At 35.2% G+C, this 21,128-nt stretch overlaps 1 protein-coding gene across 4 annotated transcripts in view; it reads left to right on the forward strand.

Moving 5' to 3' along the window:
* LOC103579907 (phosphatidylinositol 4-phosphate 5-kinase type-1 alpha) overlaps positions 1-21,128 on the forward strand; it is a 228,798-nt gene that overhangs the window by 156,400 nt on the left and 51,270 nt on the right. For all 4 annotated transcript variants that reach the window (XM_053738618.1, XM_053738619.1, XM_053738620.1 and 1 more), the window contains 2 exons: positions 16,728-16,920; positions 16,996-17,204. In XM_053738618.1, coding sequence (XP_053594593.1) covers positions 16,728-16,920; positions 16,996-17,204 — 402 coding nt within the window. The remainder of the gene's footprint in view (positions 1-16,727; positions 16,921-16,995; positions 17,205-21,128) is intronic.

Below are 21,128 nucleotides of genomic sequence, written 5' to 3' on the forward strand. Positions count from 1 at the left end.
GGCCATTTCGATGGTGGGAATCTTTCATCAGTCAACAAGACTAATGAACCCACTTTTATGTTGTTTTGCGGATTATGCCACTTTGAAATAGATTGATGACGTTGCAGGTACTCTGATGACCATCTACTCCAAAATCTCTGGAACATTTGTTGTAGTTGTTGCCAGCGTGACAACGTAGCTGAATTATTTTCCAGTAGCGAGGGCCCAGGTACGGCTATTCGCGGTTCACCGATGAGAAAATGTCCAGGAGTTAGAGCGGTTAAATCTCCAGGATCTCCAGATAGCGGAGCGATCGGTCTTGAATTTAACACAGCCTCGATCTGTGTTAAGACTGTAGCGAGTTGGTCGTAAGTCAATAGCGATTCACCAATAGTTCGTATGAGATGGAACTTGATTGACTTTACGGCTGCTTCCCACTTGTCACAAAAGTGAGGAGCGCTTGGTGGGTTGAACTTCCAGTCTGTGCCATCTGTAGCGAGTAAATACTGAAGTTCTTTTAGCTGTCTCGATCCTGCTGCGAATTCTTTCTTTAGCGTGGCGTCTGCTCCTACAAAATTAGTACCACAGTCCGAGTATAGGATACTGCAGGCGCCTCTTCGACCAGTGAATCTTCTAAATGCTGCGACGAAAGTGTCAGTAGAGTAATCGGTGACAATTTCAATATGTATCGCGGACGTAGCGAGACATACAAACACAGCGATCCATCCTTTTTAGGTTTTGGCACCTCGACCTTGGAAAGTCTTCAGTGTTACTGGCCCAGCGTAGTCTATTCCATTGTGTAAGAATGCTTTAGATGGTCTTACACGAGCGGATGGCAATTGTCCCATTAATTGTTGTGCACGAACACCTCTATGTCTCGTGCACACGACGCAGCGAAGAATGTGTGATCTGACTGGAACTCGACCACCTTCTATCCAGACAGATCTCCGTAGATCAGCGAGGGTCAATTGAGTTCCCCCATGGAATGTTCTTCGATGCGAATGATCTATCAATAGCGTACTTAAGCGTGATGACCTTGGTAAAATGGCTGGATTTTTCTGTTCATCATCCAGCAGCGAATTCTTCAAGCGACCGCCGACTCTGAGTACTCCGTTGTAGTCGACGTAGGGAATCAATTTAGCGAGATGATGATTTCGATGTAGAGAATCTCCATCTTTCAATAGCTTCAGTTCTTGCGAATAGTACTGACTTTGAGTATACTTGATCAGCAAAGTCTTTGCGAGTTCCAGGTCAACTGTAGAGAGTGGTGTGTCCAGTGTGGACTGTGGCACTTTTTTAAATTTAGCGATGGCACGAAGACAGATTCCAAGCGTGCGAAGTAAAGGTGACAACTTAGAGAATTTTTCTAGTAGCGTGTGAATCTGCCTTGAAGATGGTAAAAACCAGACCTGGACGTTCTTCAAGATGTGATACCGTCTGCGTGGGGATATCAAAAGATGGCCAGTTATCTTTTGATTGACTGAGCCACTTTGGTCCCGTCCACCATAGCGAATGCTGTTCTAGTTTGGCTGCTGTTAAACCTCTTGAAGCGCAGTCAGCTGGGTTAAGTTTCCCAGGAACAAAATCCCAGTTGACACTTGGTAGCGATTCTTGAATCTTGGTGACTCTATTGCGAATGTAGACTTTCCATCTAGCTGGGTTGTTTCGTATCCACGTTAAGGATACAGCGGAGTCTGTCCACATGAAAACTGGAACGTTTTCAAGTTTCAAAACCTTCTTGACGTAGAGTACCAGTTGAGCGAGTAAGACAGCGGCATTGAGCTCCATTCTTGGTATAGTTATAGGCTTCAGTGGAGCAACTTGTGTTTTGGCAAACACTAGCGAAATATTGGAGCTTCCAGTAGCGTCAGTAACTTTTAGATAAACTACAGCAGCCATAGCGAGTTGTGAAGCGTCAGAGAATCCATGTAATTCGATTGATACACCATTTTTCACATGATTCCAGCGAGGTATCTGAATCTTCGAGATCTGATGTAGTTCATCTCGAAGCAAATTCCATTCTTGAAGAAGCGACGGTGATAGCGTAGCATCCCAGTCAAAGTTCTGCAGCCAGAGTTTCTGCATGAACATCTTGGCTCTCACGATGATCGGTGCCAAAAACCCCAGTGGGTCAAACAAGCGAGCAATTTCAGATAAAATTGTGCGTTTAGTAGATGGTGATGCTTCTGGAAGCGAATAGCCGAACTGGAATTTATCCTGTGTTGAATTCCAGGTTAGCCCGAGCACTTTTACTGTAGTATCCCCAAGCTCTCTTGGTGTATCTTCTCGCGTTTCAACTGGAGCGACTTGAGAGAGTAATTCGGTTGAATTACTTGCCCACTTGGCAAGCGGAAAACATCCTGTGGCACACATATTTTTTGTGTCGAGAGCAACTTGGATTGCCTTAGCGAGTTCATCTGCACCTCCATAGATGTCATCAACGTAGCGCGTGTTAGTTAGCGGTTCGACAGCCTTCGGAAATTTATTTCCTTCGTCTTCAGCGAGTTGTAAAAGTGCTCTTCCAGCGAGATATGGAGCAGATGTTGTTCCATAAGTAATAGTTGCGAGTGCAAATACTATTGGGATGTTATCTTCGTCAAACCAGAGTATGCACTGTAGATGATGATCTTCCTTGTCAACTGCGATCTGACGAAACATTTTTGTTACGTCAGTAGCGAATAAATAGCGATGGCAGCGGATGCGAATAAGTACATCACTGATGTCAACTTGAATCTTTGGGCCCACATGAAGTATCTCGTTGACAGATACGCCAGATGTTGTTTTCCAGGACCCATTGAATACCACCCTGAGCTTGGTGGTAGTGCTCTGCTCTTTCAGAACCCCATGATGAGGCAACAGGTAGCTGTTTGGTGGTAGATCCTTTAGTTTCATACGTTTCATGTGTCCCAAGTCTTCATACTCCTTCAGGAAGTCGAAGTACAACTTCTTGTAGACTGGATCAGCTTCCAATCGTTTGCGAAGACGTAGTAAAGCGTATTGTGCAGCTCTGAGCGAATCACCCAGTTGACTTGGCGAAGATTTAAGCGGCAAGCGAACGACATGTCGACCATCAGACTGTCTGTAGTGTGTATTGACAAAGTGTTGTTCACACTCTTCTTCTTCTTCAGTATAGCGTGTAGCGAATTCTGTCTGTGGCTCTTCTTGGTACCAAAACTTGCTTAACAAGTCTTGTAGTTGATCATCAACAGCGACATGATGACCATAAGCGGTCACTTTTGATGTAGCGGTGTCCACAGATCCATATATGATCCAGCCAAGCGATGTTGACTGAGCGATTGAGTCATTGTCACTTCCCTTTCGTATTTTAGCGTTGATTATATGTGCAGCTGGTGCTGCACCCAGAATGATGTCAATAGGTCGTGATGTCAAGAAGTCTGGATCAGCGAGTTGTAGCCCAGTTATATGCGGCCATTTCTTCTTCTTAGTTAGCGTGAATGACGGTAAGTTTACCGTCAATAGAGCAAGCACATGAGCTTGGATAGTAATAGAAGCGTTGTTGTGTAGCGAATGCAGCGTCATCTTGCATGACCCAAGCGAATGCCCAGCTGACACATTACCAATCCCACGTAATGGTACAGCTGCTTTACTGAGTTGAATATCCAGCTTCTTGATTAGCGAATGCGTCACAAAGGATAACTCCGATCCTTGATCAATAAGTACACGGGCAGTACATGTACTTCCTGTTAGCGAATTCAACTTAACAATAGCGGTAGCGAGTAAAACATTGAGCGAATGAGCTGAAAGCAGACTAAGTTAGCGAATTCAAAACAAAAGTTACCAAAATTGGAACTATTTGTTACCTGGGTCAGCTACAGGAGCGTCCTGTGCTGGTTTAGCGGCAGCACCATCGTCAAGGTGCGTCGACGTGTGATGTGGCTGATCACAATGGCGGCACTTCTGCTTAGTCCTGCAATCAGCATAGCGGTGGCGTCCCAAACAGTTGAAACATAAGCGGTAATGCTGAACAATGGTCCTTCTGTTCAGTGGCGACGCCTTCTGGTAGCTGGGGCAAAAGAGAACGAAATGCTTTTCCTTGCAGATTGGGCACATGCCCGGTTCACTCGTACGATCCTTAGGAGTGAAAGCGACGTAACTAGCGGAACCAGTAGATGTAGATGGCGTTGATCTGGCAGGAGTAGTGGATTTATTGCTCACAAACTTAACTGGCTTGTTGGTAGCGGCTGACTTAGCGTAAGACTTTGGTGATAGTGGTCTCTCACTAGCACTTTTAGCTTGCGTTGAGGTTATTTTCGCACCAATCTCTGAGTTTTCCCACGCACGAACCTTGGCCTTGAGCATATCGTGCAGCTGTTGGTAAGTGGGAAACTCGTTGGATAACCCAAGCGAAGCCATCCATTCCCCTCTCAGATCTGAAGGCAAACAGCAAACAGTCAAGCGAATTAAAAAGGGGTCCAACCCACCAATTGGAATTCCCAATGCAGCGATAGCGTCCAGCAGCGGAGTGTGAAGTCACAGGTTGACGATCCAGCAAATCATCGATATGCATATCGAGTAATCTGCGTGGATTTGTGTAGCGAGTATTCAACAATTCCCAAGCGGGTTGGAAAGCGTCATCTGTAACCTGTAAATTAGCGAGTAGTGCAGCGGCCTCACCTTTTACCTGCGTCTTTGAGTAATGCATCTTTTGCGACCCGGTCAGCGAATCTTCATTGATGACTAGTGACGTGAACAAGTCCTTGAACGAGTCCCACTCATCATACGACCCTTGGAAAGTTGGCAGTTTGATTTGAGGCAAGTTAGATTTTTGCACTCCACCAAAGTAAGCGGTCTGATCGTGATTAGCGGGCTAGGCTTCATGAGCAGATTCTGGAGCGGGTCTAGCAGCGCTGAGTCTCACTCTAAGAGAGGTATAAGCAACGTTAGCGGTTTCATAAGCGTTACCTGTATGATATTCATTGGCAATGATCTCCGGTACATCTTCATACAGCCTCTCGTGAGTTGTATTGAAGCGGTTCCACAATTCTGTCAGGATAGCGAGTTCAGCGTCAATGGCGGCGGCACCATGGGGAGCGAGTACAGCGTCAGTCAAGCGGTTGGACATATTACGCATCGTGTCGATGCGTTGCATTTGAAGAGCGATTTGAGCTTCGGCGGCCATCTTGTAGATACGTGGCACAAAATGGACGCGATACGTGAAACCTACGCTAAGTTTTCGATCTTTTCTGTGTAAAAAGTCTTCTTACACCGGTGTGTAAAATAGATCACCCTGGGCAGCACTCTAGCAGTGCTCAGCAATGCCCACGGTACTTAGCGATTTTCACGACACAAACTGACACTACACTTTTTCTCACAATTTTTTTTTTTTAGATTTTTAATTTTTAAATAATTTTTAATTGTTTAAAATTCGCCAGATCCGGCTCGAAGGACCAAAATGTAAAATGAGCGAATAAACTAATTGGATCTGGTTTAGGCAAGTAATGTTAAACAATTAAAAATTACACAGATTTGTCACTAAATCAATTATAGATTTATTTACACTTATTTACACTTAAAATTATGAGAATTATATACAAGAGCGAATGCGACTAGATAAATTATACGCAATAGCTAATGCAACTCAGTTATCTTATTCACGTATAAAATTGACACGTGGTCAGTAGCGGTTAATTCAATGATAATTAATTAACAATTAATTATTGTCACAAGAACAATTTATTTATTCTCAATAAATAGCAGCCTTGATGTACTCTCTAAATATTGAGGATAATTTAGCGTAGCGATTTTATCTAATATTACACAAGGATAATAAGCGAAGCGGTTCAAGCACGAGGTTGCACGTAGCAAAGACACGTTGTAGAAACTCTGAGCGGAGCGGTTAGACAGATAGTTGTAGAATGAATAATGGTAGCGTCGTTGAATCGTCGAGAAGCTTGGTGTCGACGTGGCAGCTTTGCTGCATATAACGAATTTTCCTAATGGCTTAAAAGCGCGCTAACAGGTATCAGTTGATAGCGAACTATCTCATAGGCTGACCAATATAAAACGAATTTTGTGATTGGTCAGCTTGTAGCGGGTTCTCAGGACGTCTTGACACGATCCTGAGTTAGAAATTGTATGTGCCGGGCCCAAATAGCGAGTGACCCGGCACTATTCTGACCTTCAGTCAGTAGCGAGCTCGGCAACTCCCGAACCGAGCGGAAATGCACGAAGCTTGATTTAAATTAATCAAGCTCGTGACTGAACAGAATCATTGGACTTTTTTTGAAGGGAATAAAATTTCCTATAAAATTCTTACTAGCTTTTTTAGTGTACTTTCATTGGTTTACGTTCTGCAAGCCAATAAAGGTCAATTACATAGGAAAAATGAATTCCGCAACGGACACAAGTAAAACAGCTGGAATGACAGCTAAGTAACTATGGGCATTTTTGAAGAACACCAACTGCCCTACGATTCGCGACTAAAACCGCGTCGATATTATAAAACGCAGCTGAGTATTAGAAAGTTAAAAAAAAAGTAATTTAATTTACGTGTATTTTAAATAGGAAATCTTGGAAACCAAATGGAAAGTACTTAGGATGGGAATTAAGAGCGCAAACTTTTCAGGAATTTTTGTTTAAGCATAAAAAACAGTATTTTGCTTGATGAGCAACGAAAAAAATACTTTCGCCGGAAACGAAGCACCCTAATGAGTATACAGCTAGATGACGTAGTTGGGTTTGAGAATGGGCTCTGCCCTAATGATGGAGAGAGAGTGAGACAGGTATATTGTCCTATCTGTCGATCTTTGTCTATTCTTACTCATCGTGCTCGCACTTACATAGGTACCTGCAAAAGGTGAGAGGGTCTTAATACGAAGATTTTTGGGTGCGGCCAGTACACCTTTTCATAAAAAGAAAAACAAAAGGAATAATGTTGTTTCAGAAGTTAAATCGAAATTCGTATGTATCAATCGTTACAACGTAAACATAAATTTATGCCCTCGGCTATGGATAGAAATATTTTAACAGTGGACAGAAAATAATATTTTAATAAATTTAATATAAATTAAAACAAGTAACAAATTAGAAAATTATTTTCTTACTCGCAGAGTTTTTAAAAATGTTTATTAATAACAATAAATATTTACCTCCAGTAAACCTTTCCTTCACTGTAACAGTCTGTGTATGAACATGAGAAGTCAGAAAGAGGGGACATACATCAAAAACGGCAACGTCGCAAGTAAAATCTACTAACGATTCTGGTCGAATGATGGAAACAGTCCTGCTAATCCGTCACTTTTTTTTAGAATTTTTTTACCGCAACTTTATGTTTTTAAACATGCTCAAAAACATTATTAAAATATTCTAAAATGTTTGAAGAACAAAGTCAAATTTTTTCAAACTTTATAGTAAAAAATGTAATTGTGATAAAAAGAATATAATTAAGTGCGGCGTCACGCTCATACGTTGAACAGTCTCGGGTTAAAACGCTGAGTCTCCTTTACGTTGTGGAGAAATACGTAGACAGACTTATGTTCACAGTGTTTGGTATTTTCACATGCTAGTTTTTATGTAGCACGCACTTGGTGAGATACCAAGCCGACTGTTCTCGCTACTTCTTATACTGGCTTCGGTCAAACTGGTGTCCACCAGGACAATTATAGGAATGCTGAGCAATAAAACGAGAGGACTTACCTTTCGTTGCGAACGGGGATGTCCGGATGACTTCTCGTTGATACTCAACGTCACTTGAGAACTGTACTGGTGACGTGACAGCGACCTAGGAACGATGTTTACACTAGTTCTTACTTTCAACTTACACCAGATACTCAGAATTAAATAAAGTATTTCCATCGGATATAAGAGGACAAATAGATGAAACTTTTCATTCACGCATTTATATTATGTACGATATAAACACCAGATAATACAAATAATTATAATATATACAAGTTGCGATAATAAAATATTATCATTGGACATTAAGCCTTAATTGAACAATATAAATTATACAGTCAAATAATCAGCGCGAGATTCAGTTTTAATGGATTGATCGCGGTATTATTTGCAGTCTCAACAATGTTAGCTTTTCTTTAGATCAGCTCAATAGAATTTTATGAGGTGTCAAAGCAAAAACACGTCCATATCTTCTGACACCAGAACCAAGAGTAAGTTCTATTCCCTCCAAAATGTTGATTCTGGTTACTCAAAATACAGCGAACCAACTGTGTAGCTCTTTGGAAAATTCAAGGGCCCTTTGTTACTGTGATCTGCAACTACGTTGTGCGAGTTCACTCTCTGTAAATGAAATTGATATTTATCGACTTCCCTCTCAGAGATGGCGTGACATAGGCTAAACTGGCCTCATTTCAAATGAGTCAGCTGCGTATGTCTCTGCAAGATGGTTTGCAGAGCACTGGACCAACGTCTGTTCCAGTGGGTCATCTTAGGAGCTCTGAGGTGGGGTATTACTGTACCTGGGAATAAACAGACTTTGCCCAAACCAGAATGATGGGAGTCTGAATGTTATGGTTGACGACTAACATCGTTACACGATTTTATACCTCTTGGTTGTCGCGACGTCGGTTAACTCATAAAAAGGCTGGTACGCAGACGTAATTTTCACTTGATCAACACGTCTTATCACAATGTGTCAGTTGATTAACATATAAATTACATTAGTTATGTTATTGAATCTTATTAATAAATATGATAGAATTATCAAGTTTTTGTGTACGTCAGTTTTTCCAATCCGTTTTATTGTTCGTTTATGGCGTTTATTGTAGACTGAGTTTTACAACTGTGAAGCATTGAACATCAGACTTTTTTACCCTTTCTAAATCTATTTATATAACTATATAAATCGGTAGACTCTGTCTGTACATGTGACTAGTCTTTAAATTTTGTGTGAAACATACATTTTATAATGCACGGATGCCAATTTTACCGTTATTATTATTTTTATCTGCCTGTTTATCTGTCTATTTGTCTAACTGTCTGTATGTTCTTTTATAACTGAAGAACGGCTTGACCGATTTTTACGAAAATCATAATTATCTTAAGAGACTATATATTATGCCAATAAATCTTATAGTAACGGTAAGCAAAATTAATTTCAACAATGATTGCTATTTGTTTTTGACTGCCGTGTCTCACGAACATCTATTTTTCAACTGTTTATATAACATCACACCTATAGCTCGAACTTTAGCACAAATATTGTTTACATTCGTAATAGAATCGTCCATTACTGATTTCTCCCTTGGTAACCGACTCCGAGGAGAGTCTCAGCGGGATCAAAGATAATAGTACCTCCGTTTTTTTACTATACGACCTACAGACATACTTTGGGAGAAACTACAAACATCATGGCAAATAGGCATATACCTTAAGTTTTGGTGGTTGACTTAAGAGCCAATGCATAGAATGATAAGAAAAATATGTCAACTAGTGCAGTGTAGCACGGCCGACAAAACGCTGAAGAATGAAACTTGATTCACAGCGATTTGTCCATTTTTTGATTTTTGCTTGATATAAACAGGTGGAGCCCCGATTATAGACCATTACCACAAATTATTTGTTTAATAAACAAATGAAATCAAATAAAATTTTTTTTTCTCATAATTTTAGAAAACATGATAAATAATGATAGATAACGTGATTTAAAAAATATGCTTCCTTAATATTAATTTTTAGCAATAACAAAACATTATTAACTAGAAAGTGCATTTTATAGCAAAAAAAATTTCTTTTAAGAAACGATTTTTTTAATCATTATCTTCATCAAAGATTAGATTCCCAAAAAAATTTTTTTCAATCTTATTAACAATGCATTTGTTTATAACAATTGAAATAAAAAATTAAAAAAAAAATGTTGTTGTGTAGCTTTTAACAATAAAAAAAAATCCGGGCGTCTGTTGGCCCTGTCGGCCAGCCCTAAAATTTCCCGCTGTTGTCGAGCTCAAGGAAATCGAAAATACTAATGTGACTATATTTTCGAGCTCGAAAATCTTATTGCATGTGATTGTTTTTTGATGAGCTTTTCCAACTCTAACAAGTTACGCTTTATGCTAAAGTTTAAAAATTTAAGAATTGAAAATCATTAATGAACAAGCGGTTTTTAAATTTTAATTTCCGACTACGTTCAATAAACTAAATGCTATGAGGCAGAAATCAATGTCAATGATCGAAGTCAAGATTTTAATGAGTTTTGGCTTAGGTCAGAGCAATAATATATAAAATATCCGAGGAAATTATTAAAAACTGTGTTTTTTCGATTTTTCCGTTGATAATATGGTTTAAACTAAGAACAAGTTTGATTGCATTATATGATGATCAAAAGAGACCATAAAGAGGAAAAGTTTCTAAGATTTTAGACACATTTTAGTACAGTACATTTTGATTTATCTGGAAAAAATAACATAGAATGTAATTTTTTTAACTTTTTAACGCTGATATCTTTTGAACTAGTTAACCGATTTTGACGTTCGAGGTAGCAATAGGCGCGTTTTATTAAATTCTAGGGCTGAGTAGAATTTAAAAACGATCGATTCAGCCGTCTTGAAGATATTTGAAAAAAAATATCACTTTTTACCATGTAAGGGTCTGCCCTTGCTTCCCCGTACCAGGAGGTTCGGACAGCCCTTCTGAAAATGCTCTTGTGGATGTTGAGCACCGGGTTCGCAAATGCCTGATATAGCCGAGTACGCGGCTCGATTTAGGATAGTGAAAATAGGTTGAAATAATTAAAGAATAAATAAATATAAATAGAGTAAATTTATTACAATTAATCGTTTCTTTAATTAATAATAACTAGTTGAAATTTTAGTCTTTGGAAAATTTATTCATAAATTTAATTACTGCAGAAACCAACCAGAGTTCCACTGCGCATGCGCGACACTCTTTCGTCGGGCCTGATGATTCTCACTCGGATACTCAAACTTTATTTTATTTTATTATCTTGAATTAATATTTATAAATTAATATTTACTAAACTTAATTTAGATTTATTCATACAGTGGCGAGAAAGTACGGACGACAAATAAAAGTTTGGCATGCACAGTGATTGGATAAATCAATTAAAATATAGAAATCAATTAAATAAATATATAAATAAATTAAATTAATAAAAGACGATAAAATGACTTAGGAAAATTCCCTCACGTGTTTGACAAATTTTGTTGAAAATATAAATTTAACCTCTATTCCAAGGAACTTACGTCGACTTGTCCCAGGTGTTGAGCCATTCTCGGATTCTCCTTGGACAAAGCTGGACGGGAAAAACGTAGACCAAAACTTCACGAGAAAACAGACTTCAAAAAAAGGCGTCTGCCTGACAAAAATTTTAGCACCAGTAAATTTAGAAAAACCAGTTAGTAGTGCAGGTTGAGCGGCTGCTCAGCTCGGCTTCTAGGTTGAGAATATCCTTTTGAAAAAAAAATGAGTTTTGACGACGAGGTGCATTGGGCCTCTACCCCCACCATTGCGCGAAGCAATTAAAATTTGGTCGTCGCAGGGGCTGGTGCGTAAGATAATGAGGCGCGAAATTTAATTTGACTGACCTGGCAGTCGAATGCTAAGTCACCCCGTCACAACCATTTTTTTCTCCAAAGATATCTCTCGAACAAATTAACCGATTGATATGGTTAAGGCTGCATTCGACACGTTTTATTGAGTTCTAGAGCTGAATAGATTCTAAAGTCGATCGTTCAATTCGTTTCTGAGAAATCAATAAAAAACTAAAAAAAAAGTTTTTTTTTTCGTAATTCGACAATATTTCCGAGTCTACTTAATTAAATGATCTGAAATTTTCTAGGAAAGTTGATGGCCAACAAGCTCTTCCGATTGCCGTCTTAAACATCCAAATCGATTCATTAGTTAAAAAGTTATAGACCATTCACACACACACACACACACACACACACACACACACACACACACACACACACACACACACACACACACACACGCGCGCACACACCACTCGGACATCATTCTGAAAATAGTCAGAATAGCTTCCTAGGACCTCAAAACGTCGACATCTGATGAAAACTTGATTTTCGAAAATCGGGGTGAAAACAATAGCTTCCGGAAATTTTTTAAAATTATCGATTTTCTAAGCGGGAAGCTAAAAACCGAATAATTAGGATAATTGAAAAAAAAAAAAAAAAACAAAAAAAAAATTCTAGGATTATACGAAAAACTGATTAGATTAGAAATAATCGACGTTTTTAGGTAAGCTTTCAACAGGGAAAAATTAACTAATTCACAAAAGCATACTCAATTTAAAAATTGGGATGAAATTTTTTTGTTAACGGATTATCCTTTATTCATGTATTTAGATAGTACTAAAATTTTTTTATTTTTTAAGAATCATATTCAATCAGTCAAAACGTTTTTTTTTAATCATGCTTCTGATCCCACCGACGTCCATGCAAGGGCCGCTATCCATTTTTAACCCTATTGTCATTTTAAATTAAAATTATCAACAATTTCGTTACAGTTCGAGGAAGGAAAAGGGATTATTTTTAGAAAATTTCTTGCTCTTTAAGGAGCTTTTTTTCAACTTCGGATATCTCAAATAATTTTTAAATTATTTGACAAAATCCAAACTATTTTTTTTTTTTTCAATTGTTTATAAATTTTACTATTTTTGCCGTTCCCTATTTTAAATTGATTCATTAAACCGTTTTTCAATGACCAATCGATCAAACTCAAAGTTCAAGATGGTTAAAACTTTTTTTTTTTTACCTCACAGTCACTAAGTAATTAATACAACATTGTAAGAAAAGACAGAAAAGATATAATTTTTTCTTTATAATAATGATTACATAATCAACCCTAACCTGTCGACTTTAAAAATAAAACGAAACAAGCTTAGCAAATTTTTGTCTCGAGCTATTTCTCATGATTGCGCAATAAACGTGGCTCAATAAATTTTTTGTCAGAAGATCTTTTTGTCAGAAGTAAAAAATATTTTATTTTTAAAACTTAAAGTATTTCATTTGATCTCAAATACCCTATTTTTTTTTTCTTCAATCGCTTGTGAACTTTAAAACCTCTAAAAATGAAACAATACAAGTTGTTATATTAGAAGGAACTTTTTTTTTTAACTAAAAGTTATTTTGCTTGGAGAGATAATATGTGAATTACATAAAACTCACAAATGTAAGCTTTGGAAAAAAAAATTTTAGTTTTCAAAATTTTTCGGGGGAACCGTCTTGCCCCTGATTTCTTGTATCATTCTGAAACATAGTAAGTATATCGGATTCCGGAAAGAATAGACCTGAAAAAAATAGACCCGGAAAAAATAGACCGGAAAAAATAGACACGGAATAAATAGACTCCCAGAAAATAAATCAGCAAAAATAGACCAAAAAATCGGTCTGTCGATTCACAAAAGGTTTTCTTCAACTATCTAAGTATTGTTCATTGAACTAAATGTATTTTGTCCATGAATTTTACTTGATTGAATCACGGCTGTGGTTCAATCAGCACCACTGCTAAGTATCATTATTTGTGAACAATTCTTTAATATTAAATCACCGTATCACACAATTGTTATTTGTTTATAATTCAAATGAAAATGAGTAGTATTTGATAATGAGACCAATACTCTGAATACCACTTAAGCTCGTACTAAAGTTCCGACATATATATTGTATGATATATATATATATATTAGGGTGCTTCGTTTCCGGCGAAAGTATCAGCTGCGTTTTATGATGTCGACGCGGTTTTGGTCGCAAATTGTAGGTCATTTGGTGTTTTTCAACAGTGCCCATAGTTACTTAGCTGTAATTTCAGCTGTTTCACTTGCGTCCGATGTGGAAGTCATTTTTCCTATGAAATTGACCTTTATTGGCTTGCAGAACGTAAACCAATGAAAGTACACTGAAAATTTTAATGCGAATTTTATAGGAGATTTTATTTTCTGCAAAAAAAGTTCTATGAGTGAAGTCGCTAAAGTCCATAGTTTCCGAGTTATAGTGATTTTAATAATTTGAAAAATAAAATATCAATTGTCATTTTTTTTTGATATTATATTTTTTAAATTTTATAAAGAGTCACTTTTATAAGGAAATTTTTAAAACTATAGGTTATATAGACTTCAAATTTGACCTATGTTTTCCTTTCATGACTAAGAACGGATTTTGTGAAACTACTGTTCAAAATAGATTTTTTACCTATTTACCTCATTCTCTGAATGATTGGCCTGTAGCAACGGTAGTTACGGTAACAGTTTGTCGTCAATATTCTTTGAGCTCTTATAGGGGTTTGCAGGAGCAGGAATATGCAAATTTTTTTATTTTTGAGCCAAAAGACTTACAATCACGAATCTTTTAAAAAATAATACCTACGATATCTAGAAATTGATCCCGTAAATTTTTAACTTCCCTCTAAAAAGATTGAAAATTTTCATAAATTCGAGAAGTTATTGTTTTCACTTCAATTTTAAAAAATCGAGTTATTATTGGATGTCAAATTCTGAAAGTCCTTGAATGCTATTCTGACATTTTCAGAGATGTGCACGCGCGCGCGCGTGTGTGTGTATGTGTGTGTGAGTAAGCCTTCTATATTTTTTAAATAGGTGGTTCTTGCAGCATTCAAAAGTACGCTTGAACATAAATTTCATGCAAATTTGAAGTCATTTTATCAAATAAATTCTGAGATATTAAAAAAATACGGAAAAAAATTATCATTTTCGTTTTTCTCGTATATTTTGGAAACTGTTTAATCGATTAATTCTAAAACCTATTAAGCTCTAAAGTTCAATAAAAGCGTTTGATTGCCGCCGAAAGCATTTTGATTGGATAATTCGTTCGAGAGATATCATCGATGAAAGAATGATAAAAAAATTTTTTTTTTTTTTTTCGTTTTCCTCAAATATTTTAAAGACTAGTTAATTGATCTATTTGAAATTCTTACCAGCTTTTGAAATTGAGGATATCTTCTGATTTTCGCCAAATACGTCTTCATTGAATAATCCGTTTAAAAGCTATCGTCGATGAAAAAATAAAAAAAAAATGTTTTTTTCCGTTTTTCTGAAATACTTTGAAAACTATTCGATCGATAAATTCCAAAATTGAATCAACTCCAGCACAACATAAACTTTCAATTGCCGCCAAAGACGTGTTTATTAGATATCCGTTCGAGAGATATCGTCGACGAAAGTATAAACAAAATCTGAAAAGCGGTTGACCCTGCGGGTCAGTCTCGAAACTTTCCGCTGTTTAAGAGCTCAAGGAGTTCGAACTCATTATTGTCAATACATGTTCGAGCTTTTTGAGCCCGAAAAAAGTTGAATTGCGTATGAGTCTCCGAGAATTCGCGAAATTGAAAATAATCAACATAGAACGTTTTGAACGTTTTGTTCCGGAATATGCTCAATAATTTCAATATTTTTAAACAGATATTTGGAATAATAATCAAGATAGAGAGTAGCATCAGCGTTAAATCAAACCAAAGCGTTAATATGAAACATCCGAAAAAATGTCATAAACAGTGATTTCGAAAAATTTTCGTTGATGATATTATTTTAACTAACGAACCGATTGCAATAAATTATGTAGTGATCATCAAACACTATAATAACAAAGGCGTGGTATAAATTTTAGAACATATGATAAATAACATTATGCTTTATCTAGAAAAAATATTAACCGTTTTCAAGTACGGAATTATTCACTTTCTTCTGGGAGACAGTCACTAAAGACTTTTCAGTCATAATCGGTACGGTTTTTGGTGGTGCTAAGATTCTTAAATACGAGAGGTATTATATATATTTAAAACCCAGTGAATACTCGACCTTAAATTGACATTATATATAGGTCACAGATCATAGTGCACTAAAATCCACTATGGCCTATGACCTATATATGAGGGTAATTCAAAGCCATGTGTTCTCTGGAAAAATCGAGTTGTCGTATTCTCGAAAGTCCAAAGCCCTGAACTCGTTTGTATTCATTAGGTATACTGTTTCCACTGTTTCCAAAAGAGTCTTACATATATGCTAAAACAGTTCCAGTGAAGTGAATTGAAATTTGTGATCGCATCAGTGATAACATCATAACGAAACTATGTTCTAAAAATCCCCAAACCGTCCTACCTGGAACCGAATGATTTTACAGTTATCATTATTTTTAATGATGTTAAATTAACAATTTCTAGCTTATGGAGAAATTTATTGTTTCTAATAGAAGAGGACTAATTTAAACAAAAGTTTATATTCAAGGTTATATTTTACTTTTGTTTGTTTTTTTTTTTTTTTTTTTTGCTGTTGAATTTCTTCGTATGAACGTTTTTATCAATATTTAACTTGATATTAAATGACTACTTATTAAGAAATTGCTTATTTACCAAGATTTGATAATTAGTGACTTATTTTTTTTTATTTACGATAAGATAGTTATATTACAAATTTTATCATCGCACTATATTTGTTTGCAAGTGTTTATAGTTTCATATTTTATTTTCCACTGTAATTGATCGGAAATTGTTATAAAAAAGCATGCTACAGATTTAGATAGACAAAATTATTTAATTCAGTATATACTTGAGTTGCTTCTAATCCATTGTGAGTAGACACATCATAAGTTCTCTAAGGTAATTTTTCTTAATGGAGAGTTAATATATCTACTCGATAGCGAACAAATTAAATTTTTAATGCCATAAATAGTTACATAGCTTAGCGCAAGATAAATATTTTTATGGTATTGCTAAAACACAAACAAAATAATTCCCTAAACGGTTATTTTGGAAGACTAATTGCAGTATATTATTTATAGGTGGTACCTTTCCATCGACCTGTTCCACTCCACCTCCGCCATTCGACGATGCTGTTAGTTCAAGCGATCCAACTTTAGCATTAGGGGGCAATGCCCCAAGCACAGTGACTTCTACAGCAAGTCATTGCGGATCAAGCAATATTAAACAATGTAAAATTCATCAGATTTCCAAAACATATCATGATTCCGTGAGGTAATTGCTTAAAGAATTTCATTTTTTTAGTCTTAGAGAGATAATTTTTTGATATATTATTATTTGGTCTCTTAGTATCTCTGAAGTGCATTTTGAGAGCATTGGTAATACAATGGATAATGGCGGTAAAGTAACAAAGTCTTCATTAAGTGTCGAGAGTGGCAGCAGTAGTCGAGGTGGTGGTTTGACGTGGACTCCACCAACTGGCAGTGCGGAAGGATCAACTCCTACTTGGACTGAAGGAACACCATCATTCACTGAAAGCTCTAGTAGTGGTGACGTTGGTAAGTTCGAATTTATTTTGCTTTCAACTTGCCAAAAAAAAAAGAAACAAAAAATTCCATCCGGCCGTACTCGGACTGGAAATGTATATTCCTTATTTTATTTAATGAATGAATTTAATTTTTAGGTAAATATCATAAAAATACATATCTATCACATTTCTTATTTTAATACAGAAATTAAAATTAAAATTCATCTTACAATATCATGTAAATAAAAATTCATGAGTGTAAATGATCTTTTTATATTTTCGATTTATTGAAGCAACTGCGTCGTATAAGAAAATTTTTGTGTGAAATCACATCATCTTTCAAAATTTATGAAAATAATTCTATAGACCTATCATACCTTTGAAACGCTATAAAAAATAAATTTATAATAGTGTTAATGAATGCTTATTTCAAAAGCACAACATAAATTTTGAAAACTTTGGTTGTATCTTATTATTGAGACTTAATGCGATGATAATTCTGTAAAATTAAATTTTCTAGATTTGTTTTAAATTTTCAAGTCCGTTAAACAGTTGAGGAATCGTTAAAAGATAAATTACATAGCGAGAACTGAAGCTAATCACATGAACTTTAAAATCCATTTTACAAAATTGGGTCATGACTATTGGCTCAGAAGTTGTTCAATGATAAAGCAATAAAAGGTAGTTTTTATAAGAATCAAAAAATTTTAAACACTCATGAGTTCCGAACTAATCGACCGGTTTTGCTCGTTTCCGAACTTACTCAAGGTAATTGCCTACAAAAAAAGTATACTACTGTTATAATGATTCAATAAGAATTGTAGCCACAATTACTCGGTCATAGTGGGATATGCCACTTACATATATATGGGTCATTTTAACAAATAAAGTTATTCTTACGGGGTGACCCTCTCCAATTTGGTACAAACTTTGTGAAAATGTTCTGTAAAAATTTTTTTAATGCTCCTGCGTTTAAAGTTCAATATTCGAACGTCGTGTGGCGCAAGTAAAATAGGTCTTTCTCTTGATAAATTAACGAAGCTATAGAACGATGCCGAAAAATCAGCTGTTTCACTTTTCAGTGTTACGTCCAGCTCAGATGCTGAACTTCTTATATTAAATTTTATTTTCTTATTAAAATTACGTGGCGACCAAAATTTATTTTTCTTTAATAATTCTAGAGCGATAAGAAATAATTTAGTTGTAAAAAGGTTTTAGAATTAGTAAACTAGTTTTGCTCTGACGCACGTAAAAATACTAGAACAACCATCCAAATGCATTTTTAATGACCCTTCGGGTCACAATAGAATGAAGGCCCAAAGGCCATCTGGAAACAATTTTTTTTAGGAATTAACAAAAAAATATTTATCAACAAAAGTGTACTTATAATATTTTAAAAGAAAAATTGAAAGTTTAACAATGACTCATTTTTAAATAAATAAAATAAACAAAGTATATAATCTTATAAGCCTTACATATGTAAGTGCACTTTTGTAGATAATACTATTTCGGTGCCCACGTAAACGTAAAATAGATATCCAAGGAAAAAAATGATTTTAATGACACGTTGTCCAGAATATTCGAATGAATAATTTTAAATGAAATAAATTTAAACAAAAGACTTTTAACACAAAACATTCACGTAAATAATATGAAAAATACATTTTACTTTAAGGAAATTCAAATACATAATTTTTACATGAAGAAAATTAATAAAAGAATTATCTGAATAAATAATATTAAAATAAATAATATTTATCAATTAAACAAATAAACTAATAATATTTACATAAGTAAAGAAATTATGAGAATAGATATAAAAATTTATATAAATAAATAAGTAAATTAATAAAATTTATATAAATAAAATTCATGCAAATAAATATAAAACTTTATATAAACCAAATAAATAAATTAATAGAGTTTAAATAAATAAAAGTTATGAGCGTAGACATAAAAGTTTATATAAATAAATTAAAGTAAATTTATCAGAAGGAAAATTTATAAAAATAGATATAAATTTTTGCTATATAAAGTTATAAATAAGTTAAAATACTGTTACACATGTAATATTGTACATGTGGGTGTATGTGTGTATGCTCCCATACATAGGCCTGCATCGGGGTGGGCCTTTACCATTTCCCGAAGAAAATTCATAGGGAAAGGGAAAGGACCCAAAGGAACTGTACATCGATTGGACACAGTTTTCCCCCAAACAATAGACAAAATAGGATAAAGTAAAATACATAAAAAGGGCCGCAAAATCTAAAATAGTGAGTTTTTTTTTAGTAGCAGTTTCTCGGTCACAGAGTTTCAGTCTCAGTTCTCAGTCCTGGGTCAGTAAGGACGAGAAAATTTAAGTACAAGTGTTCTCACACTTTACACTAGTTTCGTACTAGTTTTTCATTTACAAGTATTCTCACACTTCTACATTAGTTCCGTACTAGTTTTTGTTTTTATATACAAGTTTTCTCACACTTTATTATTAATTCTTATTTAATTGTACAAGTGTCCTCACACTTTATTTTATTAATTATATTACTAGTGTTTAGTAAATATTGTGTCAGTCAGTTTAGAAATATCAAGTTAACGCCGAAATCAATGGTAATCACGAATAATACAGTAAACTCAGTGTAAACCAGAAATATACTCAAATCTTCACAACTTCAGGTACTGTAATTTTTAAGTTTATGTATGCCAAAATATAGAAACACTTCCAACACACGGAAAGATTATAAAAGAATGTATTGTATCCAAAATTCTATAGTCCTCTCTAGTATTTAAAATGAATTTCATCGTAACCATTTTATTGTAAATTAGATTCGGCTGACTAGCCACCTAATACTTTTGATATCAAGTTATTGTATTCACATCATCAAAATTTTCAATTGTATAATATATAGTAGTTAAATTCATACATTCAGCAACTTTCATTTCATAACAAACCTTCCAGATAATTACTCAGTGTGATCCAGGTCTATTGGTCGAAAGACTAGAACCAATAATAATAATAATAACTTGCCCAACATCACAGTACAAGCTACTAGTTGGACATAACATCAGCATGATTTTATTGGGCTGAAAATTAATTTGCTATAGGTATTATATATAAATCGGGGAGTGGCTTGATCATCAACAGTAACATGATGATCATGCGCTTTTAATTTCGATGTAGCGGTATGGAATGAGCCATTGATGACCCAGCCAAGCGATGTTGACTGAGCGATTGAGTCATTTTCATTACCCTTCCTGATTCCATTATTTATAATATGTGACCCAGTATGATGTTGATTAATCCAACCAGCCGATTTTTTTTTTCACTCGATCAAATTTTTGAAAAAATTAAAGGATCACGTTTTTTGCTCTGAAAAGCTCATAATCTTTAACAAATTTAAATTTAAATATAGTTTCACTTCCGGTAGATAGAGGCAGCACCTACTGGGGCCTAGTCTGTAAATTTAAACTTGGACATGCGCTGTGCGACGCAAGCGCATCTACTCTTTCCTGCCTCGTGTCGAGAAGACGGCCACAGTTATCTATCGCATTTACACATTCAAGTGATAACACGTGTTATTTAAAATCATATTATTGTGCGCTCCTCTCGAGTGAAAAATTAAAAATAATAACTTAAATAAATTCCGCAATTAATAAGCTCATCAAAAATATAATTATTTTTGTAATTGTGGGCCCCAGAACTCATAATTAAATCAGATTAAGAACTCAGAATTCCAGTGATAAACGACCAAGTTCCTCAAGAGGTTATTCAAACGGGAGACATCACAGGTGCTTTTTATTTAATAAATAATTATATCCAGTGTTTACTTCAAAGCTTCTGCAATCATGGTACTACGTGTTCAACAGATAAAATCAATTTAGTGCAATTTATTACAAACTCATTCAAATTAATTAAATTAAGTGATCATAAATAATATAAACTCAATAACCTCATTTATTT

Source organism: Microplitis demolitor, chromosome 4 (assembly GCF_026212275.2).
Source record: "Microplitis demolitor isolate Queensland-Clemson2020A chromosome 4, iyMicDemo2.1a, whole genome shotgun sequence".
Classification (NCBI taxonomy): domain Eukaryota; kingdom Metazoa; phylum Arthropoda; class Insecta; order Hymenoptera; family Braconidae; genus Microplitis; species Microplitis demolitor.